Raw genomic sequence first — 17,949 nt, forward strand, 5'->3', positions numbered from 1 at the left:
TCAATTAATTAAGAAAATAATGAAGAAGGAGCATAGAAGTCATTTTGACTTTGCCACTGTTGGCAGGAACCCCCTTAACCTATCAGCATCTCTGAGACGGGACACAGCCTAGTAGAGAATGTCTGCTCAGTGTTTCATGTTCATCTCAGTGAGGTCAGTGTGGGGACATCCACGGCAGCTTCTAGAATGACCTTGTAGATTCTGCCTCTGCCATACTTACCGGCTTGCCATCCAAACCCAGTGGCCCCTGGAAAACAAATGTTCAGATATTACAAAGAGTGGAAAAAGTCTGCATTCATTGATTTTGGATGATTTTTTAAACAAGGAAACAAAAGCTTGGTCCTGTTGCTTTATGCATTTGAAATCTGTTTCATGAGACTTTTTTGGGGGTGGTGGTGGCATTTTCCTTGTCATGGGCTGTACCAGGGAACAGAAAAGCAGGAAGGATGCCAAATAACACAAGATGTAGATAGATCCCCAAGAAAAGGGGCAAGGCTCCATATGGGAGTTCCTGACACCACCTCAAGGAGGCATGGAGTTTGAATCTCCATGATCCCAAGATTGCCCTTGCAATGTTCCCTGGCACTGAAGCACTGGTTCAAAGGATTTTGGCAGCCACCAAGTATAGTCCCTCCACAGTGTAGCCACACTAATCGTAAGATCTGACTAGATGAAATTTCCATCATCATTACCTTTAATTCAAATGAGTTATGAATTATAATTCACCACTCCCCCACCCCTAGTCTTCCCAGTGACATGTCCACACACAGCCTGGCCTTTGAATCATGGGCCAAACACTTCACCAGAGGCTGGAGATGTAGGTTGAAGTTCTTGTTTGTTCACTTATTAACTATGGCCTTGGGAGAAGTCAGTGTGGTGTAGTGGAAAGAAAATGCTGGCTCAATCCCTTGTTAACCTGGTGACCTTGGGCAAATTGCTATCCTCTCTGAGTCTCAGTTACCTCATCTGTAGAATGGGGAGAGGGCTGTTTAGACTCCCTACCTCAGAGGGTTGTTATAAAAAAATTCTTTGTAAACTTTGTAATTCTTTTTAAAAATTGAAATCATATAAAAACATCAACTCTCATGATTATGAAAAAGTCACTTCCTTCCCCTAGGCCTCAGTTTCCCCATGTATGGAAATAAGCCCTGCTTTGCCTGCCTTTCAGGGTCTTTGTGAAGATGAGGCAAGATAATGTTTGAGAAACATTTTGGAAATTAATTGTAAAGCAGCAGGTTCATAAGAGCCAGGGATGGCTCTGATGTCTTGGGATTCTCCTCTGCTCAACTCAGCACCAGCAGCATGGGGTAGGGTTGGTTCCCCATCCCCATAGTCCTGTGGCTCCTGGGATAATTCTCACCAGCCTGACTGGGAGTGGGCTCTCCTGTAGGGTCAAGTGGTAAATGGCTGGTTTCCTTGGCTCAGTCTATTAGGCTCTCCCAAGCAATGGAGCGGAGACGGCCAATTTGCCCAATTACATCAAATGATGTGTGACCATCCCGGAGGTGGCTCCATACCCCTGGGGACTTAATGCAGGAAATCTATGCAATTTTGAAAATTGGTCATTTAGGGAGCCTATTAAGTACTGTCGGCTGGTCACAGCTGCAATTTCACCGTCTGCGGGATGTTCAGAAGACAGACAACCTTCCCTTGGGAGAATTCTTCTGCCTAGGTCACCTCATGATATACATATACCATGTCAGAGGCAAGAGGGGGACTGAGAGGTCATCAGGTTCACCAACACTGTCATTCTTAGCTTCCTTCTTCCTTGATCAATTCACAATAGAGTTGGCAAAACCTTTTGTCTTGTCCATCATATCGCCTCCACTTCCCCCCAGGTAATTGTTCTGTAACCCCTCACCTTCTGACTTCTGTCCCTACCACATGACTGGCATTGCTCTCTCCCAGGTCAAAATATCCTCCTAATGGCCAAATCCAATGCCCTTTTCTAAGTCCTCCTTCACCTTGACCTCTCTGCAGAACTGGACACCACTGACCACCCTTTCCTTCTGGATGCCTTCTCCCTTGGCTGCTGGTGGCAACACTACTTTCCCTGTTTTTCTCCAGGCTTTCTCATTGCTCACTTTCAATCATCTTCATTAGATTATCCTTCAACTCTCCACTCCCTAAATTTATTGACCCAAGGCTTAGTCCTTTTCTCTCTCCCTGGAAAGTTCACCCACAGTCCTAGTTTTTACTATTACCTTGGTATATAGAAAACTCAATCTCAAATCTGTTTCGAACTCTGACCTCTCTCATGAGCTCAAACCTCCCACGTCCAGCTTTCTATGGGACATCTGCACCTGTTTATGGGAATGTACCATTGGCACCTCCAACTTAACATGTCTCAAACTGAACACATCATCTTCACCTGCAAACCAGTGGTCCATCTGGATTTCCCTATTCCTCATTCTTCAAAGTGGGTGGCACAATGGATGGAGTCAGGAAGACCTGAGTTCAAATTTGACCCCACACACTCATTGGCAAGCTGTGTCACTTTAGGCAAATCATTTAACTACTGTTTGTCTTGGTTTCCTTAACTGTAAAAAAAATAGGGGACAATAAAATAAAATTTTAAAAATGGGGGCAATAACTTAGCTCCTAGGGTTGTTGTAAGGATCAAATAATATTTGTAAAGTGCTTGGTACACAGTAGGTGCTTAATTAATGCTTGTTTCTTTCCCTCCCCTTCTAGTCACTGAGGTTTGAAATCTTGGGAATGATCTTGACTCTTTCCTCCCTCTCTCACATTCAGTCTGTGACCAAGTCAACTGAATGTTCCCTTTCCAAGGTCTCCCATGTTTGTCCCTTCCCCTAGAATAGGGCTTTACATGTCAAGCCTACACTATTGCAACAATGCTATTAATCTTTGAGGTGCATGATTGTAGGCATCCTTCAAAATTATCTTTATGTGTTTCCCCAATATGTAGCACATATTAGGTATGCAAAAAATGGTTGTTGAATGAATGAATGAATGATACATGAATAGCCTCATTGATTACATGGTCTCTTCCCCTCTAATTCTCCCCCACAGTCTACTGGCATCTTTCCTAAAACAAATCTTTCCTATCTGTATCTATCATTCCCTGCTCAAAATCCTTCAGTGGCTCCCCATTGTCTAGAGGATAAAACCCCAACTCCTTAACTTATTGTTCAAGGCTGCAAAATCTGGCCCCAAAGTACTGTATCTCCCAATGCTCCCCTAGTTTCGGGTTCCAAGTTGGATATTAAAGTACAGATTAGAGTTGGATAAAGAGCATTTAGCATCTGTTCCATTCACTGGCACTCAGCTATTTGGTCTACATTGTCAGTCATTTTTTTTTTTTTTTTTATGTCTGAATCCTGATTCTAGCTCTCCTGCAAGTTCTGAGGGAGGCGATCTGGGTTATCAACCAGTCAGTCAATAAACACCCCCCAACTGTTAGTCCCTAACAACCAAGCTGAGATCAGCCATGTGATCCTGGACAGTTTCTCAGTAAAATGAGGATAATAATCCTTTTCCAGTTTCATTCTCTGGTTGTTGTGACGAGCAAGGAGGAAATTGATGGAGAAGTTTTCCATAAACTCAACTGTGAAGTAATAGTGCATGATATTGGGTATCAGAGGAAGAAAAGTAGATTTTGGCACTGGCTGCTTGGATGGACCCACTGAAGGCAGAGTCTCCAACTGTAAGAGATGGGGGTAGGAAGAGGAAAAAGTCAGTCTGACTCCTAAGGCAGTGCCATGGACCAGCACCATCTTCCCTTTAACTCTCCCTCTGACTTTCCCTCCTTTCTTCCCCATCCTGAGCTTGGCCCTTTGAGAAAGAACACCTTTAATTAATTAAGCCGCTCAGTCCCAGCTGAGAGCAGTCATTTCCATCTGGGGCAAAGTGATTTATCTGTGGGGCCTGCTCAGCCTGTTCAGCCTTCTCAGTCCAAGCCATCACATCACAGAGGAAAGAAAGGTCCTCATTCAGCTCTAAACTCTACTTTAATCTCTTTTTAATCTTTTTTTGAATCATGAGTTAAAAAAAAATCCACCCAGATTTATAGACTGAAGTTTTTCCTCTGTGATTTCCCAGCATTGTGGGTGCATGCATGTTTCACAGGTCCAGCCTAGGGAGGGAAGCCTGCCTCCCCAGAGGGACAGTTTGCATTGTGGTTCAGACACATGGGGAGCATTGTACCCAGGGCACACAGGAGAGTAGCGTGACCAGGACGCATGAGGGTCGTTGGGCTTAGGACATACACAGAGAGGGCCTTATGCTCAGGTCCTGCTGGAGACATGTGAGAATGAGATATATGATGGGCATCATGTTTGTTAGAAAGAGAGGGCATGATGCCCAGGATACATAGGATATCAATGTGCTCAGGATGCATGGAAGGCACTATGCTCAGAACACACAGAGGACATCATGCCCAGGACACATGAAAAGACAGTGTATCTCAGTTACATGAGCCATACTGTGCCCAGAGCACATCTGAGGAACATGATGACCTCAGGATATATAACTGTACCCAAGACACATAATGGGCATTATCCCCAAAACACACTGGAAGATAATATGCCTGATATACAGCATTCAAGAGGGATTTATGGCTGGAATACATGAATGGCCATCATACCTGGGACATGCAGCTTCCTGGCATACATGTGGAGCATTTTGCCCAAAACCTATGGAAAGCTATTGTGCCCAAGACCCACGGAAGGTATTATAACTTGGAGTACAGCATGCTCAGGGCATGCCCAGGGCAAGGCATGGTGCCTTGGGGTGGCATTGTGGATTCCAGATAACCTGACCCATTGGCCTCAGATGAATCAAGTCTGAAACCTGATAAATAAAGGTAGGGGAGGCAGAAGGGATTCATGTATCAGGACTGATTGAGACTGTTGCTAGGGGGCCTGGAGCTGGAATACATTCTTTCTAGTAGTCAGGAGAAAAAAAATTAAATAGGAATTTAAAGACACAGTGCTTTCATTTTTGTTCTGCTACATCTGGCTTTGATCACTGATTGGTACCCAGACCCAAGTAGCATCTCAGGAAGAACAGGAGGGGGCTGCTGCCTGGGGCCTGGGAAAGACAGGGCCATCAGACCTTTGCCCTTTGCCCTCAGTAGTACATTGGATTCCTATTCTGTCCTCTGGTTTGTTAGCGATCCCTTCAGCTTTCTGTCACATAAAGGTGTCACGTATGCCATAGTCCAACCTACTGATGAAAGTACATAACAGAAAAGGGCCAAGAATGGAGCCCTAAGGTCACCACCAGAGAGAGACCTCCCTCTGGGGCGGCATCAAATTCTTTGAGAAGAAAAAAATACTCCATTTCATTTTGAAGCAAAAGTTAAAACTCTACATAAACTTAAAATTCCCTCTCAATGACACTTTGCCTTCCTAAACCCTAGCAGTAAATCCATTTTTTACCTTCCCTCAAATCCACATGCAGAAAATGTTTGAAGCAAAAACAGGGGTTGGATTAGATGCCCAGCAAAAAGCCTGGCATGAAAAATCACGTCCTTTCATAGAAATAAGAGTCATGGATAAAAGTCGGCAGTCATGGGAACTCAGACCCACTTATATAGGGGACGTTTAAGCAAGAGTGACTTTATAAAAGAGCTGGTTTGTACAAGTGAAACCCATTTCTTGAACAGCAGCCTCTTCTGTCCCGTGCCCCACCCTGCCCTATTCAGAAAAAAAGGTGCAAACTGGAAATCTGACCTGACGGTACTTCTTAGGAATAATACTAAGGTCGCCTCTGCCAGCAATGGCTGCTCACTGAGCCTGGCCCCTTGTGACACCTCAGAACTCCTCATTCATTCATTTATTCAGCATTTCATTAAGTGCCCATCATGTGCCAAGCCCTGTATTTGGTGCTCGGGATAAAGAGATGAAGAAAAACAAATGACACAGACCCTGCCTTCAAGAGGCTTATAATTAGGAGCAGCTAGGTGGTGCAGTGGATAGAGCACCAGTGCAGGAGTCAGGAGGACCTGAGTTCAAATCTCACCTCAGACACTTGACACCCACTAGCTGTGTGACCTTGGGCAAGTCACTTAACCCCAATTGCCTCATCCTGGGTCATCTCCAGTCATCCTGATGAATATCTAGTCACTGGATTCAAATGACTCTGGAGGAGAAGTGAGGCTGGTGACCTGCCCAGCCCTCCCTCACTCAAAACAAAGTCAAGTGAAAGTCATGTCATTATTTCTCTGATGGCATGGTCTTCTTTGGCGATAAAGGACAAACACACCCAATCTACTGGGTGGGGGGAGGAAATATGACACAAATTTACCTAAGTATAATCCAAGTTAGGGAATGATTGAGGGGGAGGGTATATAAAGGAAAGATCTGGAAATCCAGACAAAGGGCTCAAAGAAAATATGAAAACCTACTTTCATCTAGGTGCCGTGGGAAGGATTATGGAAGTGGTGATGGAGAAGGTAGCACCTGAGCCATGCCTCACTACATACAGACCTGTTTTGATTAAAATGATACTTTTTACAGAGCCAAATGTCAGCATAAATCTCAGAAACCTGCTCTTCTCTTGGGACAACCCAGCCTATGTGTGGAGGCTCCAGCCCTTGGCTTACAGACCTTGGGGTTTAGAAAAACTGAACGGACATTTTAGCCTCCCAACAGTGACAGAGTGTGCAGTTATGAATAGAGCCCTTGGAAATCGCCAGCCCTAGATTCATAAGAAAAGCCATTTTCAATTCCCTGAGAAGCTCGAACTTGGATCTGTGTGTGTGGTTTAATCTGATGCAGAACAGACGTCCTGAACCCAGCACAAGAAATGCCAAATATAAATATTTACACAGTAGAAAATGCTGCCTGGGACAAGCCTTTGGAATACATTAAACCAAAGCCTTGGCCCTTGGTTCACAAAAGATGCTGTCCACTCATCCCAGATGGTGTTGCTCTGGCAACAGGCACTTTCACAGTGGGCAATCAGCACAAGCCCACAAATCTGAGCTATGGCTTCACTGCTCACCTCATCTTCCCAGATACATGGCAGATAAACTGAAATGGTTCTGGTTCTTTAGAATATAGTGGAAAGAGCCCTGCGCTGGAGTAAGAGGCAGTAAGTAGCCTGATGCACACTAATATAGTGTGTGACCTCCCCTCTCTAAGCCTCACTTTACTGTTCTGTAAAATGACAATGGTGGACAAGATGCTTCCTAAGGTCTCTCATCTCTCATTTCTATGATGTTAATTTCTATTTAAATGGTAAAGTTCCCATGTACAAGCCCAGGCACAGGTTTAGACTTGCTTTTGGAATTACCCAACATATGATCAGTTAAAGGACCTGAGAATAGTTAGAAGAGCTCTGATATGGAATCCTACACCTAGAGCTGGAAAGGACCTCAGAAGATATCTAGTTGGATAATTATTCTGTAACCTGTGGCTCAGTACTGCAGCTTTAGATCCACAAAGAATGGTTTCCATCTTGAAGGCTTCTTACTTTTAACTCTATATCCCAGGTTTAGATCCTGGGAAAAATCTGAATTTGTTTCTAGCTCTCTACTGAGAAGGGTCTTCAATTCCCTGGCAAGCACTAGGCTGGCAACCATTTAAACAGAGAACAGGTTTATTAAAAAGTATATTAAAGAAGAGAAGGGCTTACATCTGAACTTGGTTAGCAAATTACAGTCCACCCTCCTATGTATGCTATTTCTTCCTCCCTCACCTCATAAACTCACAGCACTCATATATAAATCCCAATAGCTTGAATGTGGTTGAGGTCATCAGTGAAAAGGAAGAATCTTCATTTCTCTACTTGCCTGCTTCACTCTTGGATCTGCTCGCTCCTTTGTTCCAGCGGCCCCTGCCAGCACTGCCACCATCTCTTAGCTCAGCTCCAAAATTGTCCCAGGTACTATGGTCCCAAGTTAATCCAGAAACTTCCCAATGCTTACTCACCAGCCTTGACTTGACCCTGCCACTGCTGAGTCCTGTTTCCTGGTAGCCCTCTCCTGCTCATGCGCCGACACTTATATCCCCTCTGAACATTATAGAAAATAGCTGTCCGAGGTCTTTTGTGGCTTTTTGATTTCTCCCAGCCTCACACCTGTGGCATTCTAGGAAACATCTGCCCAAATCTTTTTGGAGCATGCCTGCTAGAGTTCCAAAATACTATAAAGACGTGGAATCAGTCTATGATCTGAAAAGGAGTTGGTCTAGTCTTGTAGTGAGAATGAGAAAGAATAGTATATCCAAGGAAGTATAAAGAAAAACAAAGGAAGTCCACTAGAAGAGATGTCAAAACTCCTGAGTGAAGTCTGAACAAGATTAAAATGTAATTGGGAAATGTTTAATGGGAATAAGTAAAAATACATTACAACATAGATGATGCTAAATTGTGATATTCTAAGTCAATATGTGACCCATAGGGATCTGTTTCTGTTTGACACCTGGCATATTAGGCAGATCTGCAGTGAAGGATTTATAGAAATACATAGGCAAGATTAGAGAAGATCAGAAACGTGTGGATGGGGTGCAGCCTACACCAGCAGATGGCATGTCCATATTAATTAAATCGCTGAAGCAGAGTCATAGGCTCATACAGTCAGAAGGAACCTCAGAGCTCATTTAGTCCAGTTCATACCTCATCACAAATGTGCTCTACACCAGTCCTGGTGAACAGCCATCCAAGTTATACTTAGATACTACCTACTGAGGTGGCCTGTTTAATTTTTGGACAACTCTGATTTTGAAAAAGTATATCTTTACATTGAACCAAAACATGCCTATCTAGTCACTGCTTCTAGTCCTGCTTTTGTGAACCAAGCACAAGACTAGTCAGCTTGGAAGAAAGAACACTGACTTCTGAGTCAGAAGACTTGAGTTCAAATCCTGCTAATGTGACCTTGGGCATCATTCCTCTCTAGGCTTCAGCTTCCTCATCTGTCAAATGAGCAGATTGGTCTAGGTTTCTAAGGTTTCAGCTCTAAATATACCAAATTATGTTCATTCTAATAAATTTAAAGAGAAGCTGATACTTTGGAGAATTTTCTTGGAGCTCGTCTTTAGGGGCAGATTCCTCCTGCAAAGCAGAGAATGAATGACACAGAAACTACGGATGCTGCATACATATCTGGAGGAGAAAACATCCATGCGTTAGGCGCAAGCTTTCTCAGGATCAGCAGGTTTCTGACTGTCATTTGTTCTGTATTTACTGAACCTCTCCTTTCCTGCTCTCTCCCTGACTCTTTCCTCATGTACATATAGCAAGAAAATAAAAGTCAAGATTTTACCAAAGGCTGCCTCCTAAGCAACAATCTCTCTGCAGTGTCTTGTGGGTCCCAGCCCAGCTACACCTGTGGGCCACTGGGGATGGTATTGGTGGAATGGACTCTGCTTTGCCCACCCACCTCAAGCATCCTCAGGGAGCTGTCCTGACAGCTGACCCTTTAGGGTGAATGCCTGATGACCCCCAGCTGTTGCCTGGGGTGGGGAAATAGTTCTATGTCCCCTTCCCTATTGGAAACCCTGGGCATGGTCCAAGATTGTCAGCACTTACTGTCAGTCTGATGGCTCCCTTTTAGCTTTAAATAACTTCTTTCAACCATGATGAGCCATGAACCTCAGCAATATTCCAGGACATGTGGGGATATGGGCAAGTCCTCTCTGGCATCTGAATTACAGATGGGGAGTACAGATGCCATCTTGAGTTTCTTCTTGGAAAGAAGGGATTCACCATGGTTCCCTCCCTTTTTCCCCTCTTGCCTGGAACTCATATCTCTCATGGGAGAAGTTCAAGATGACTCTGGCATTGATCCATGCCAGCCACATGGCGACATATGTTAGGTTTTAAGGCTCTTTGAAATCCAAGCTTGCCCACCTACCCAACTTTCTTTAGGAACGTTCCCTCTTCCCCTCAAACCACCTTCTATTGCTTTAGGGCAATCTCTTTACCACATCCCAACACCCTGTGCTTGGTCCTATCTCTGAGGTTCTCCTTAAAGATCACAGGATCCAGAATTGGTCAGGGCTATAGAAATCATGAGGTAATAAAAAGAGCTCCCCTTGCCCCTTCCCTGGCTTTCGAGTCAGAAGATCTAGGAGCAAATCCTGCCTTTTCTGTTTGTTGTCTGTGTGGCTTTGGGCAAATCACTGAATCTTTCCAAGGTTTTGGGTTTCTCTTGTATTAGATGAAGCAGAGTCAGAGGGGACCTTAGGGAGCATGTGGGGACCTTAGGGAGCATGTGGCACAAGACTTTCATTTTACAAATGAGGAAAATGGGACTCAGAGAAGTTAAGTGACTTGACCAAGAGCAAGGGGATGAGTAGGGACTCAAAACCAAGTTTTCTTATCCCTGAATCTTGGACTCTTTTACAGTCAGCTAGCATTTATTAAGCACCTACTATGTGCCAGGTAGGTAGCTAAGTGGCACAGTGAATAGAGTAAGTGGGCCAGGAGTCAGGAAGACTTATCTTCCTGAGTCCAAATTGGACTTTAGACACTTACTAGCTGTGTGACCCTGGGCAAGTCACTTAACCCTGTTTGCCTCAGTTTCCCCTTCTGTAAAAATGAGCTGGAGAAGGAAATGACAAACCACTCCAGTATCTTTGCCAAGAAAACCCCAAATGGGTCATGAAGAATCTGGCATGACTGAACAATGACTGAAAAGTGTGGCAGGCATGAGGGTAAGTGCTGGAATATTAAAAAAGGCTTAAAAGACAGCTCTCCTTCTCAAGGACCTCCCAGTGTAATGGTTTATAAAGTATTTCTCTTATAACAAATCTGTGAGACAGGTAGCACAAGTTATTCTAGATAAGGAAATGAATCTTAAAGAAGTGACTTGTCTAAATAAATATTTTGTATTTATTCTGCATTTACTTATATGTATGTATATGATGTTTCTTTTGAGAGGAGGAAATGATTATGGTTTTTTTGTCTCTGTACCCACAGTACCCAGCTCAAAACATGGAACATAATGGGCCCTTAATATGCTTGTTGATTGACTTACTGACACATTATCTGCAGTCTTGCATCTAGAAAGCAGTAGTCCTTAGGATCACATTGTAGCACCAAAAGTGCTCATTCATGAAGGGATGAGGAGGATCTTTCCTTCACTCTGAATTTCCAGACATATTTCACAATAGTGCAGGGGGTAGGAGGGGAGGAGATTTCTACTTGGAATTAAAATTGGGAATTCTTGCTACTCCATAGGAGGATAGCTTCTAATCTTCCTTACCTGTGCAGGTGAATGATAGGACTGAGTGCTAAAGGAGGCTACAAAGAGTTTGAAAAGCATTGGAATGAAATGGAGGTATCCCTATTTTACAGATTAGAGAACTGAGGTCCAAAGTCACCCAGCCAGTAAGTGGCAGAGCAGGGTTTAGAATCCATGTACTCTGATTCCAAATGTATGTGTTCTGGTCACTGTGCCACCTACATCCCTTTTTCCTTCTTCTTCCTGTCCATTTAGATATTGTCATACCTGTCCTTTAAGACCTACTTTAAACCCATGCTGACTCCTCCAGGGGAATTGGAGTATTTTGTCCTCTGACTTGGCCATGACATCTCACCCTTCCTCACCTTTGTTCATGCTGCTGCCTCTGCCAAGAATGCTGCCCTCCTTCTTCATCTGTTTGAATTCCTATCCATTTTTTTTCTCCTTGGCTATTGACTTTATTTTTTAAAAATTCAGTATTTTATTTTTCCCCAGTTAAATGTAAAAACAATTTTAACGTTTGTTTTTAAAACTTTGAGTTCCAAATTCTCTCCCTTCCTCCTTCACACTACCCCCCTCCCATTGAGAAGGTAAGCAATTCAATACAGGTTATATATATTCCACCCATTATTTAAAGTTCAACTCAAAAGTTACCTTCTCCAGAAAGTTTTCCCTGATCCCCATATCAGTAATGATCTCTGTCCTCCTCACAAAGCACTTGTTAAAAAAAAACACTCTCTAATGCTCATGTTACATAATAGTATATATTATTTTTCTCTCTGTACATGAGATTATTTATCTCCATAGAGTCAATTCAATGAATATTTTTTAAGGATCTACTGTATGCAAGATACCATTATGTGAAATACTAGGGGATACAGAGACCAAAAAAAAAATGACAAATAATCCCTACCTGCAGGATGCTTATATTCTAATGGAGTAGGGCATACAAGTCCACAGAGAAGAAAATACAAAATAGTTTAAGCAGGGGAGAAGGAGGAGGGGGGAGAGAGAGAGTGAGGAAGAAGAGGAAAGGGAGAGGAGAGAGAAGGTGAGAGAGAGAGAAAAGAGAGAGAAAGAGAGAGTGAGAGAGGGAGAGAGGGAGAGAGAGACAGAGAGACAGAGAGAGAAAGAGAGAGAGAGAGAGAGAGAGAGAGAGAGAGAGAGAGAGAGAGAGAGAGAAAGAGAAAGAGAGAGAAATAAGAACTAACAATTGAAGTGATCAGAAAAATCTTCCCTTGGGAGGGGATATTTGAGCTGAGAGTTGTTAGAAGCCAAAGGAGACATGAAGGCAGAAAGCAGGCAAGGTATAGGGGACAGACCTTGCCAAAGCAAGAGGCATAATTCTTAGTCCAAAGATCAGTAAGGAAGTCAACAGATGGAATGTTGAGGGCAAGAAGTAAAATCAAGTAAGGCCAGAACCAGGATTGCTTTAAGTGCCAACTTGAAGGATTTATATTTTATTCTGGAGGCAACAGAGAGCCACTGAATATTCTTGAGCAAGGAAGTGACATAGATGACCATGTGCTTAGGAAGATAATTTTGGCAGCTGTATAGAGAATGGATTATAGAGGAGAAAGACTGGAAATATGGAGACCAATAAGGAGTAATTCCAACTGAGACATAAGAAAATATGAAAGCTAAGTAGAGAGGAGAAGGCCAAGGGTAAAGCTTTGAAGTTTAGGGATTGAGACCTGATAATAATCCAGCAAAGAAGACTGAGAAGGAAAGGCAAGACACATAGGAAGAGAGCCAGGACAAAATAATGTCATGAAAACTCAAGCTCAATTTAAATGAAGACTGGGTAAAGGACCTAGAATCTCAATTTGGGTAACTATGGAAATTGTGACCTCCTGCAAGGTCAAGGAAAGTGCCTTATTAAACTTTGCATCTTTTTCTAGAATATAACTCAGCATTTTGCAAAAAAGTAAGTGCTAATGTTTGCTGGATTCAATCTCAGTCTTTTAACTCCCTCTCTTGTCTACACCACAGGGTGGAGTCTTTATACATAAAGTTTTCAATTCTCTTGCTGATGGGATGATCCTATTTAATACTTTATGGTATAATTCATGGTCCTTGGAGCTTGTATTTGCCTCATTTGCATGATATTTCATGGAAGAAAAATTATCGATTATTATTAGGCTGGTCTTCCAGTTCCTGGAAGGGCTAGGATGTGGCCTTTGGGGGAAGAGCACTCTACCGTCTTCAGTGAAAGGTTGGTGGGACACCTTAGCTGAGCTGAGGTAACTAAGGTATCAATAGCCATCAGTCCCCTGTTCAACTCAGGAAAGAATAACATTCTGCAAGGAGAAACCAAGGCCTAGCTCTCAACCACCTTCTGTGTCTGGGCTTTGAGGAGCCATATTTCCATAGTAAGAGAGTCTAAAGCAGGAGGGGGCTTTCAAGTTTAGCCCTCAAGAGTACTTGGGTTGTAGACAGAGAATCCTGTAAAGTGTGAGGGTATTGAATAATTTAATACAGGGCCTTTGGGATTGAGTCAAAAGGCTGCACTTAAGAACTAGAAAGTCACATTATGGCCTTAAGGCCACAGGTTTCCCACCCCTGATCTAACAGATTATTAATGATGGGGGTGGAGTGTGAGTCAGGGAAACTTCTGGGGGTTTTGCGTTGGACTTTAAAGAATGGGCAGGAATTCAACAGTCGGAAGAAAGAGAAGATCATTCACAGTATGAAGGTAGGACTCAGTCAGAAGACAAAATATTCCAGTTCAGCTGGAGGAATCAGTGTGAATTAAACTAGATCTTGAAGACTGAACATATATAAATGGGCAAGAAGAAAAGTGATATAGATGGCACAGAGACCAGAGCAATGGATTTGGAATCAGAGGACATAGATATCTGGGCCTCACTTTTCTTATCTGTAAAATGGGGAGTCTGGACTAACTGGCCAACTAGGTCCCTCTCATTCCAAGGCTTTTCACACTCTTTGTATTCTGCCTTAGCACTCAGTTCCATCACTCAGGGCACAGGCAAAGAGGACTGGAAGATCTATTCCTATGGAGTGAAGAAGAGGTGTGTCTAGTGGCAAGACTCTCCAATTGTAATTCAAAAGAGAAATTGCAACCCCCTCTGACTCCATGATCCCTATAGCAAAGGAGCATCTCTAGATTCCTGAGAGTGGTTCACTGCAGTGGGACACCAGTCACGTATCTATCACCCCACCAAGAGCTAAAGAGCAGAGTCTGTTGTCTGGCTGATGCCAGCAGAGGGCAGTGCAGGCTGAAGGAGCCCCTGGTCAGCCTTTGTAAATGGCTTGGGGTACGTTGAAGGTAGAGGGTGCTTGGACTACCGTGATGACAATGGACGATCCATTTATTGATTTTAAAAGGATACTCTGGTGCCAAGTAGCCAGTGTCGTTGGGCTCTCCTAGAGCAGTAGCCAACCTCTGTATGGTGTCTTACCATCGCTTCCATATACATTATCTCATGGCTTATGATTTCCTGTTTTGTCCAGGAAGCAGGACCCTCACAGAGCATAATATTAGGCACAAAATAGGTTTTAGAGCTGGAAGAGACTCGAGGGCTCTCTTTCTCTAACCCCCCTCATTTCCTAGATGAGAAACAGAGGCCCTGAGAGGTCAGGCATCTTGCGCAATGTTGCAGGGGTGGTAAGTAGTTACAGGGGTGATCTGAACCCAAAGGTTCTGATTCCCAATCCTGAGCGTACTGCCTGTACTGCCTCTGTAAGTCCCAGGACAATACCTGACGAACACAGATGTTAAGTGACTTGTCCTGGGTCACACACAAAATTTGAATTCAGGTCCCCCCCTGCTCTGTCTACTATGTTACTATCCCAAACCTTAAATTGTACCCAAAGTAAAAAAAAAAAAAGAAAGAAAAAAAGAAAGAAAAACCATTGTATCCAAACTAATAGGAATGGCAACTATCATTTTTATTAAGGTCTAGAAAGCTAACTATCCACAAGGTGCTACTGACCCCTAGAGGGGAAAAACGCGTTAAAGAAATAGGAGTGGGGAGGGAGCTCACATCTTCCCCCCCCCCAACAGAGATGTGAACCTGGTCAGTCTCGGGCAGTATCTGCTGATTTGGAGCTGGTTCGTTTATGATGCTCAGTGAGAGTGTTGATGGACATCTCGTTACACATTAGGAAGTTTGATCCCTTTCTAAGACACAGAAGAGCTGGACTGAGGAAGGACGTAAGGGGAGGAGCGGCAGAGGAAGATTCACAGGCTAGAATTTACAGAAGATACAACTGATCCTTCCCTTAGGAAAAGAATTCCCACATGGAATTCATTTGCAGAAGAAACCTTAATATCTCTTCTCGCAGGGCCAACCCAAAAGGCAGTATATTGTGGGGACCAATGATTGCTTTGGCTTCAGGTAGCCAATCCACAAGCATCTATTAAGTGCTTGTTGTGTGCCAGGAATTGTGCTAAGGGCTGGGGGCACAAAGACCAAAGGGAAACCATCCCTACCCTCAAGGAATTTACACCCTCAGGTGAGAGAAAATGTGAACACACAAGAATATGTACATAATATATGTCAAAGAGATCCCTAGGAGGTAGCTTTGGGAGAAAGGTTACTAACAGTTGGGAGAATAATGTTAAGACTTTATGTAAAGGTGATACTTGAGCTGAGTCTTGAAGGAAACCAGGGATGCCAAGAGGTGTAGAGGGATGGTGTTCTAGGGGTAGGGAACAGCCAATGCAAAGGCATGGAGAGGAGAGATATACTGTCTTGTGTGAAGAAAATTAAAGTAGTTCAGCATGAGTGTGTCTCAGAATGTGAGGAGACAAATAATGTGTAAGATCAGAGAGGTAGAAAGTGGCCAGGTTATGAGCAGATTTAATGTCAGTGGCCTTTTCAGAGTGCCTGGGTTCAAATCTACTAGTTGTGTGACCTTGGGAAAGTCACCTAACTCTCTGGGCCTCAGTTTCCTCTTCTGTCAAATGAAGAGGTTGAACTAGATTTAAGGTTCCTTCAGTTCTAAGATTTTATACTTTCCATTCTCACCTCCATGGGCCAAGAGGATTCAAAACCATAATCCTGTGGAACTGGGTAAGAGAGAGGTAGATGTCAGGATCCTAATATATGCACTCATAGCAGGAATCCTACTTTTTATGGGCCATTTCTTTGACCCCAGAAATGTCACCAAGAGGAGGAGGGAAGGGAAGAATCTTACTGACCTTTGGAGATTTTCTCTCACTGATGCTGGATCTTAAAGGACTTTTGCTTGTAAACCATGTGTCAGGTTACTGTCACTACTTTGCTACTTGCTTCCTCATCTGGAAGATGGGGACAATGATTCAAGAAAGGACTTTGAAAACCTTATATAAGTGCTCTATAAACCAGATTAATTCTTATGATTAATTTGGAGTAAAGGGCCTGAGTGTGAATCCCTGCTTAGCTATTTACCAGAAATCACAACCTCTCTGGGCCGTGGACACCACACTGAAATTCTTTCTTAAGCTCAACTGCCAAGCATTCAAACTCTACTGTAGAGATAACATAACTGAACATTGTTTGAACGTCAAAAGTATGTTTGCCTAAAAGATTATTTTATGGAGAGCTCACACAAAGCAAGCGCTCACATGGAAGTCAGAAGAAGCAGTATAAGGACACTCTCAAGGTCTCTCTGAAGAACTTTGGAACTGATTGTGACACATGGGAGGCACTGGCACAGGACCACTCAGGATGGGGTGCCCACATCAGAGGAGGCGCTGTGCTCTATGAGCAAACCAGAGTTGAAACAGCTCAAAGGAAACACAGGATGCTCAACTTTAGAAAATCCTCCCCAAATGTTCATGTGGATTATTTATGCCAACCTGTACTAGGACCTTCTGAGCTCCTATTGGTCTGATCAGTTAATTGGACACACTGTACCTTGACCTCAACATAGTGAGGTCATTTTGGTCCTCTTTGAGCACAAAGGATAACAAACAACTAACCAACTCCTCTCTGAATTGAAGAAGTCGGTCTGGGTTACAGGATCTAGTCTTGTCCAACCTTCTCATTTTACAGAGGAGGAAACTGAGAACCAGGGACACAAAAAACGTGCAAAGACACATAAAAGTATTACGTAGCAGAATCAGATTTTTCCCTGGTCCTCTGTTTTCAAATCCAAGTGCTCTTTCTTCCATGCCATACTGCTCCCCACCCTGAAAGTTTCCTTTCAGCGCTAAATCTATGACCTTATGACCTTATAAAACTATAGGGATAGGATTCTGGAAACCCACTTCCTTTGTTTCCAGGCATCTGAACCAGGCATCTGAGAACATCTGGGGAAGTGGGTAGTGAGCCCGAAGGGCTAAGCAGACCACCCACATTCCAGGGAAAGGTGTCCTAAAGCCTAGGGGAACAAATCCTTGGGGACAAGTCAGAAACACTACCTTCCTTTCTCAAGGGACTAAGGATGGGACAGTCTCTGACAGGGCCAGGGTAGTGACAATAGATAGATAGATAGATAGATAGATAGATAGATAGATAGATAGATAGATAGATAGATGATAGATAGATAGACAGATAGATGGATAATAAAATATTTAGTAAACACTCGTGCCAGACAAGGTGCTGAATACCAAGACTATAACTATAAGCAAGCAAGACAGCCCCTGTCCCAAAGCAATTTAGTTTCTAATGAGAGAAGGGAATACTTAAGCAAAACTAGACAGGAAAGATGATGGGCAAGTGGCATCGTGGTGTAGAACGATCTGGGAATACTCCGTAGCTATGACTCTGGGCAAGATAAGGCCAGAGCTAGCCCCGGGTGTTGCACTGGGGGACATCCAAGGTTCTGTTGGGGGGAGGCAGAGA

At 43.4% G+C, this 17,949-nt stretch overlaps 1 protein-coding gene across 1 annotated transcript in view; it reads right to left on the reverse strand.

The window, feature by feature from the left end:
- Positions 1 to 17,949, reverse strand: part of COL23A1 (collagen type XXIII alpha 1 chain) — a 470,602-nt gene that overhangs the window by 44,010 nt on the left and 408,643 nt on the right. Inside the window, exon 6 of the mRNA XM_072631207.1 lies at positions 221 to 247. Coding sequence (XP_072487308.1) covers positions 221 to 247 — 27 coding nt within the window. The remainder of the gene's footprint in view (positions 1 to 220; positions 248 to 17,949) is intronic.

The sequence above is a fragment of the Notamacropus eugenii genome, chromosome 1 (assembly GCF_028372415.1).
Source record: "Notamacropus eugenii isolate mMacEug1 chromosome 1, mMacEug1.pri_v2, whole genome shotgun sequence".
NCBI classification, from domain to species: domain Eukaryota; kingdom Metazoa; phylum Chordata; class Mammalia; order Diprotodontia; family Macropodidae; genus Notamacropus; species Notamacropus eugenii.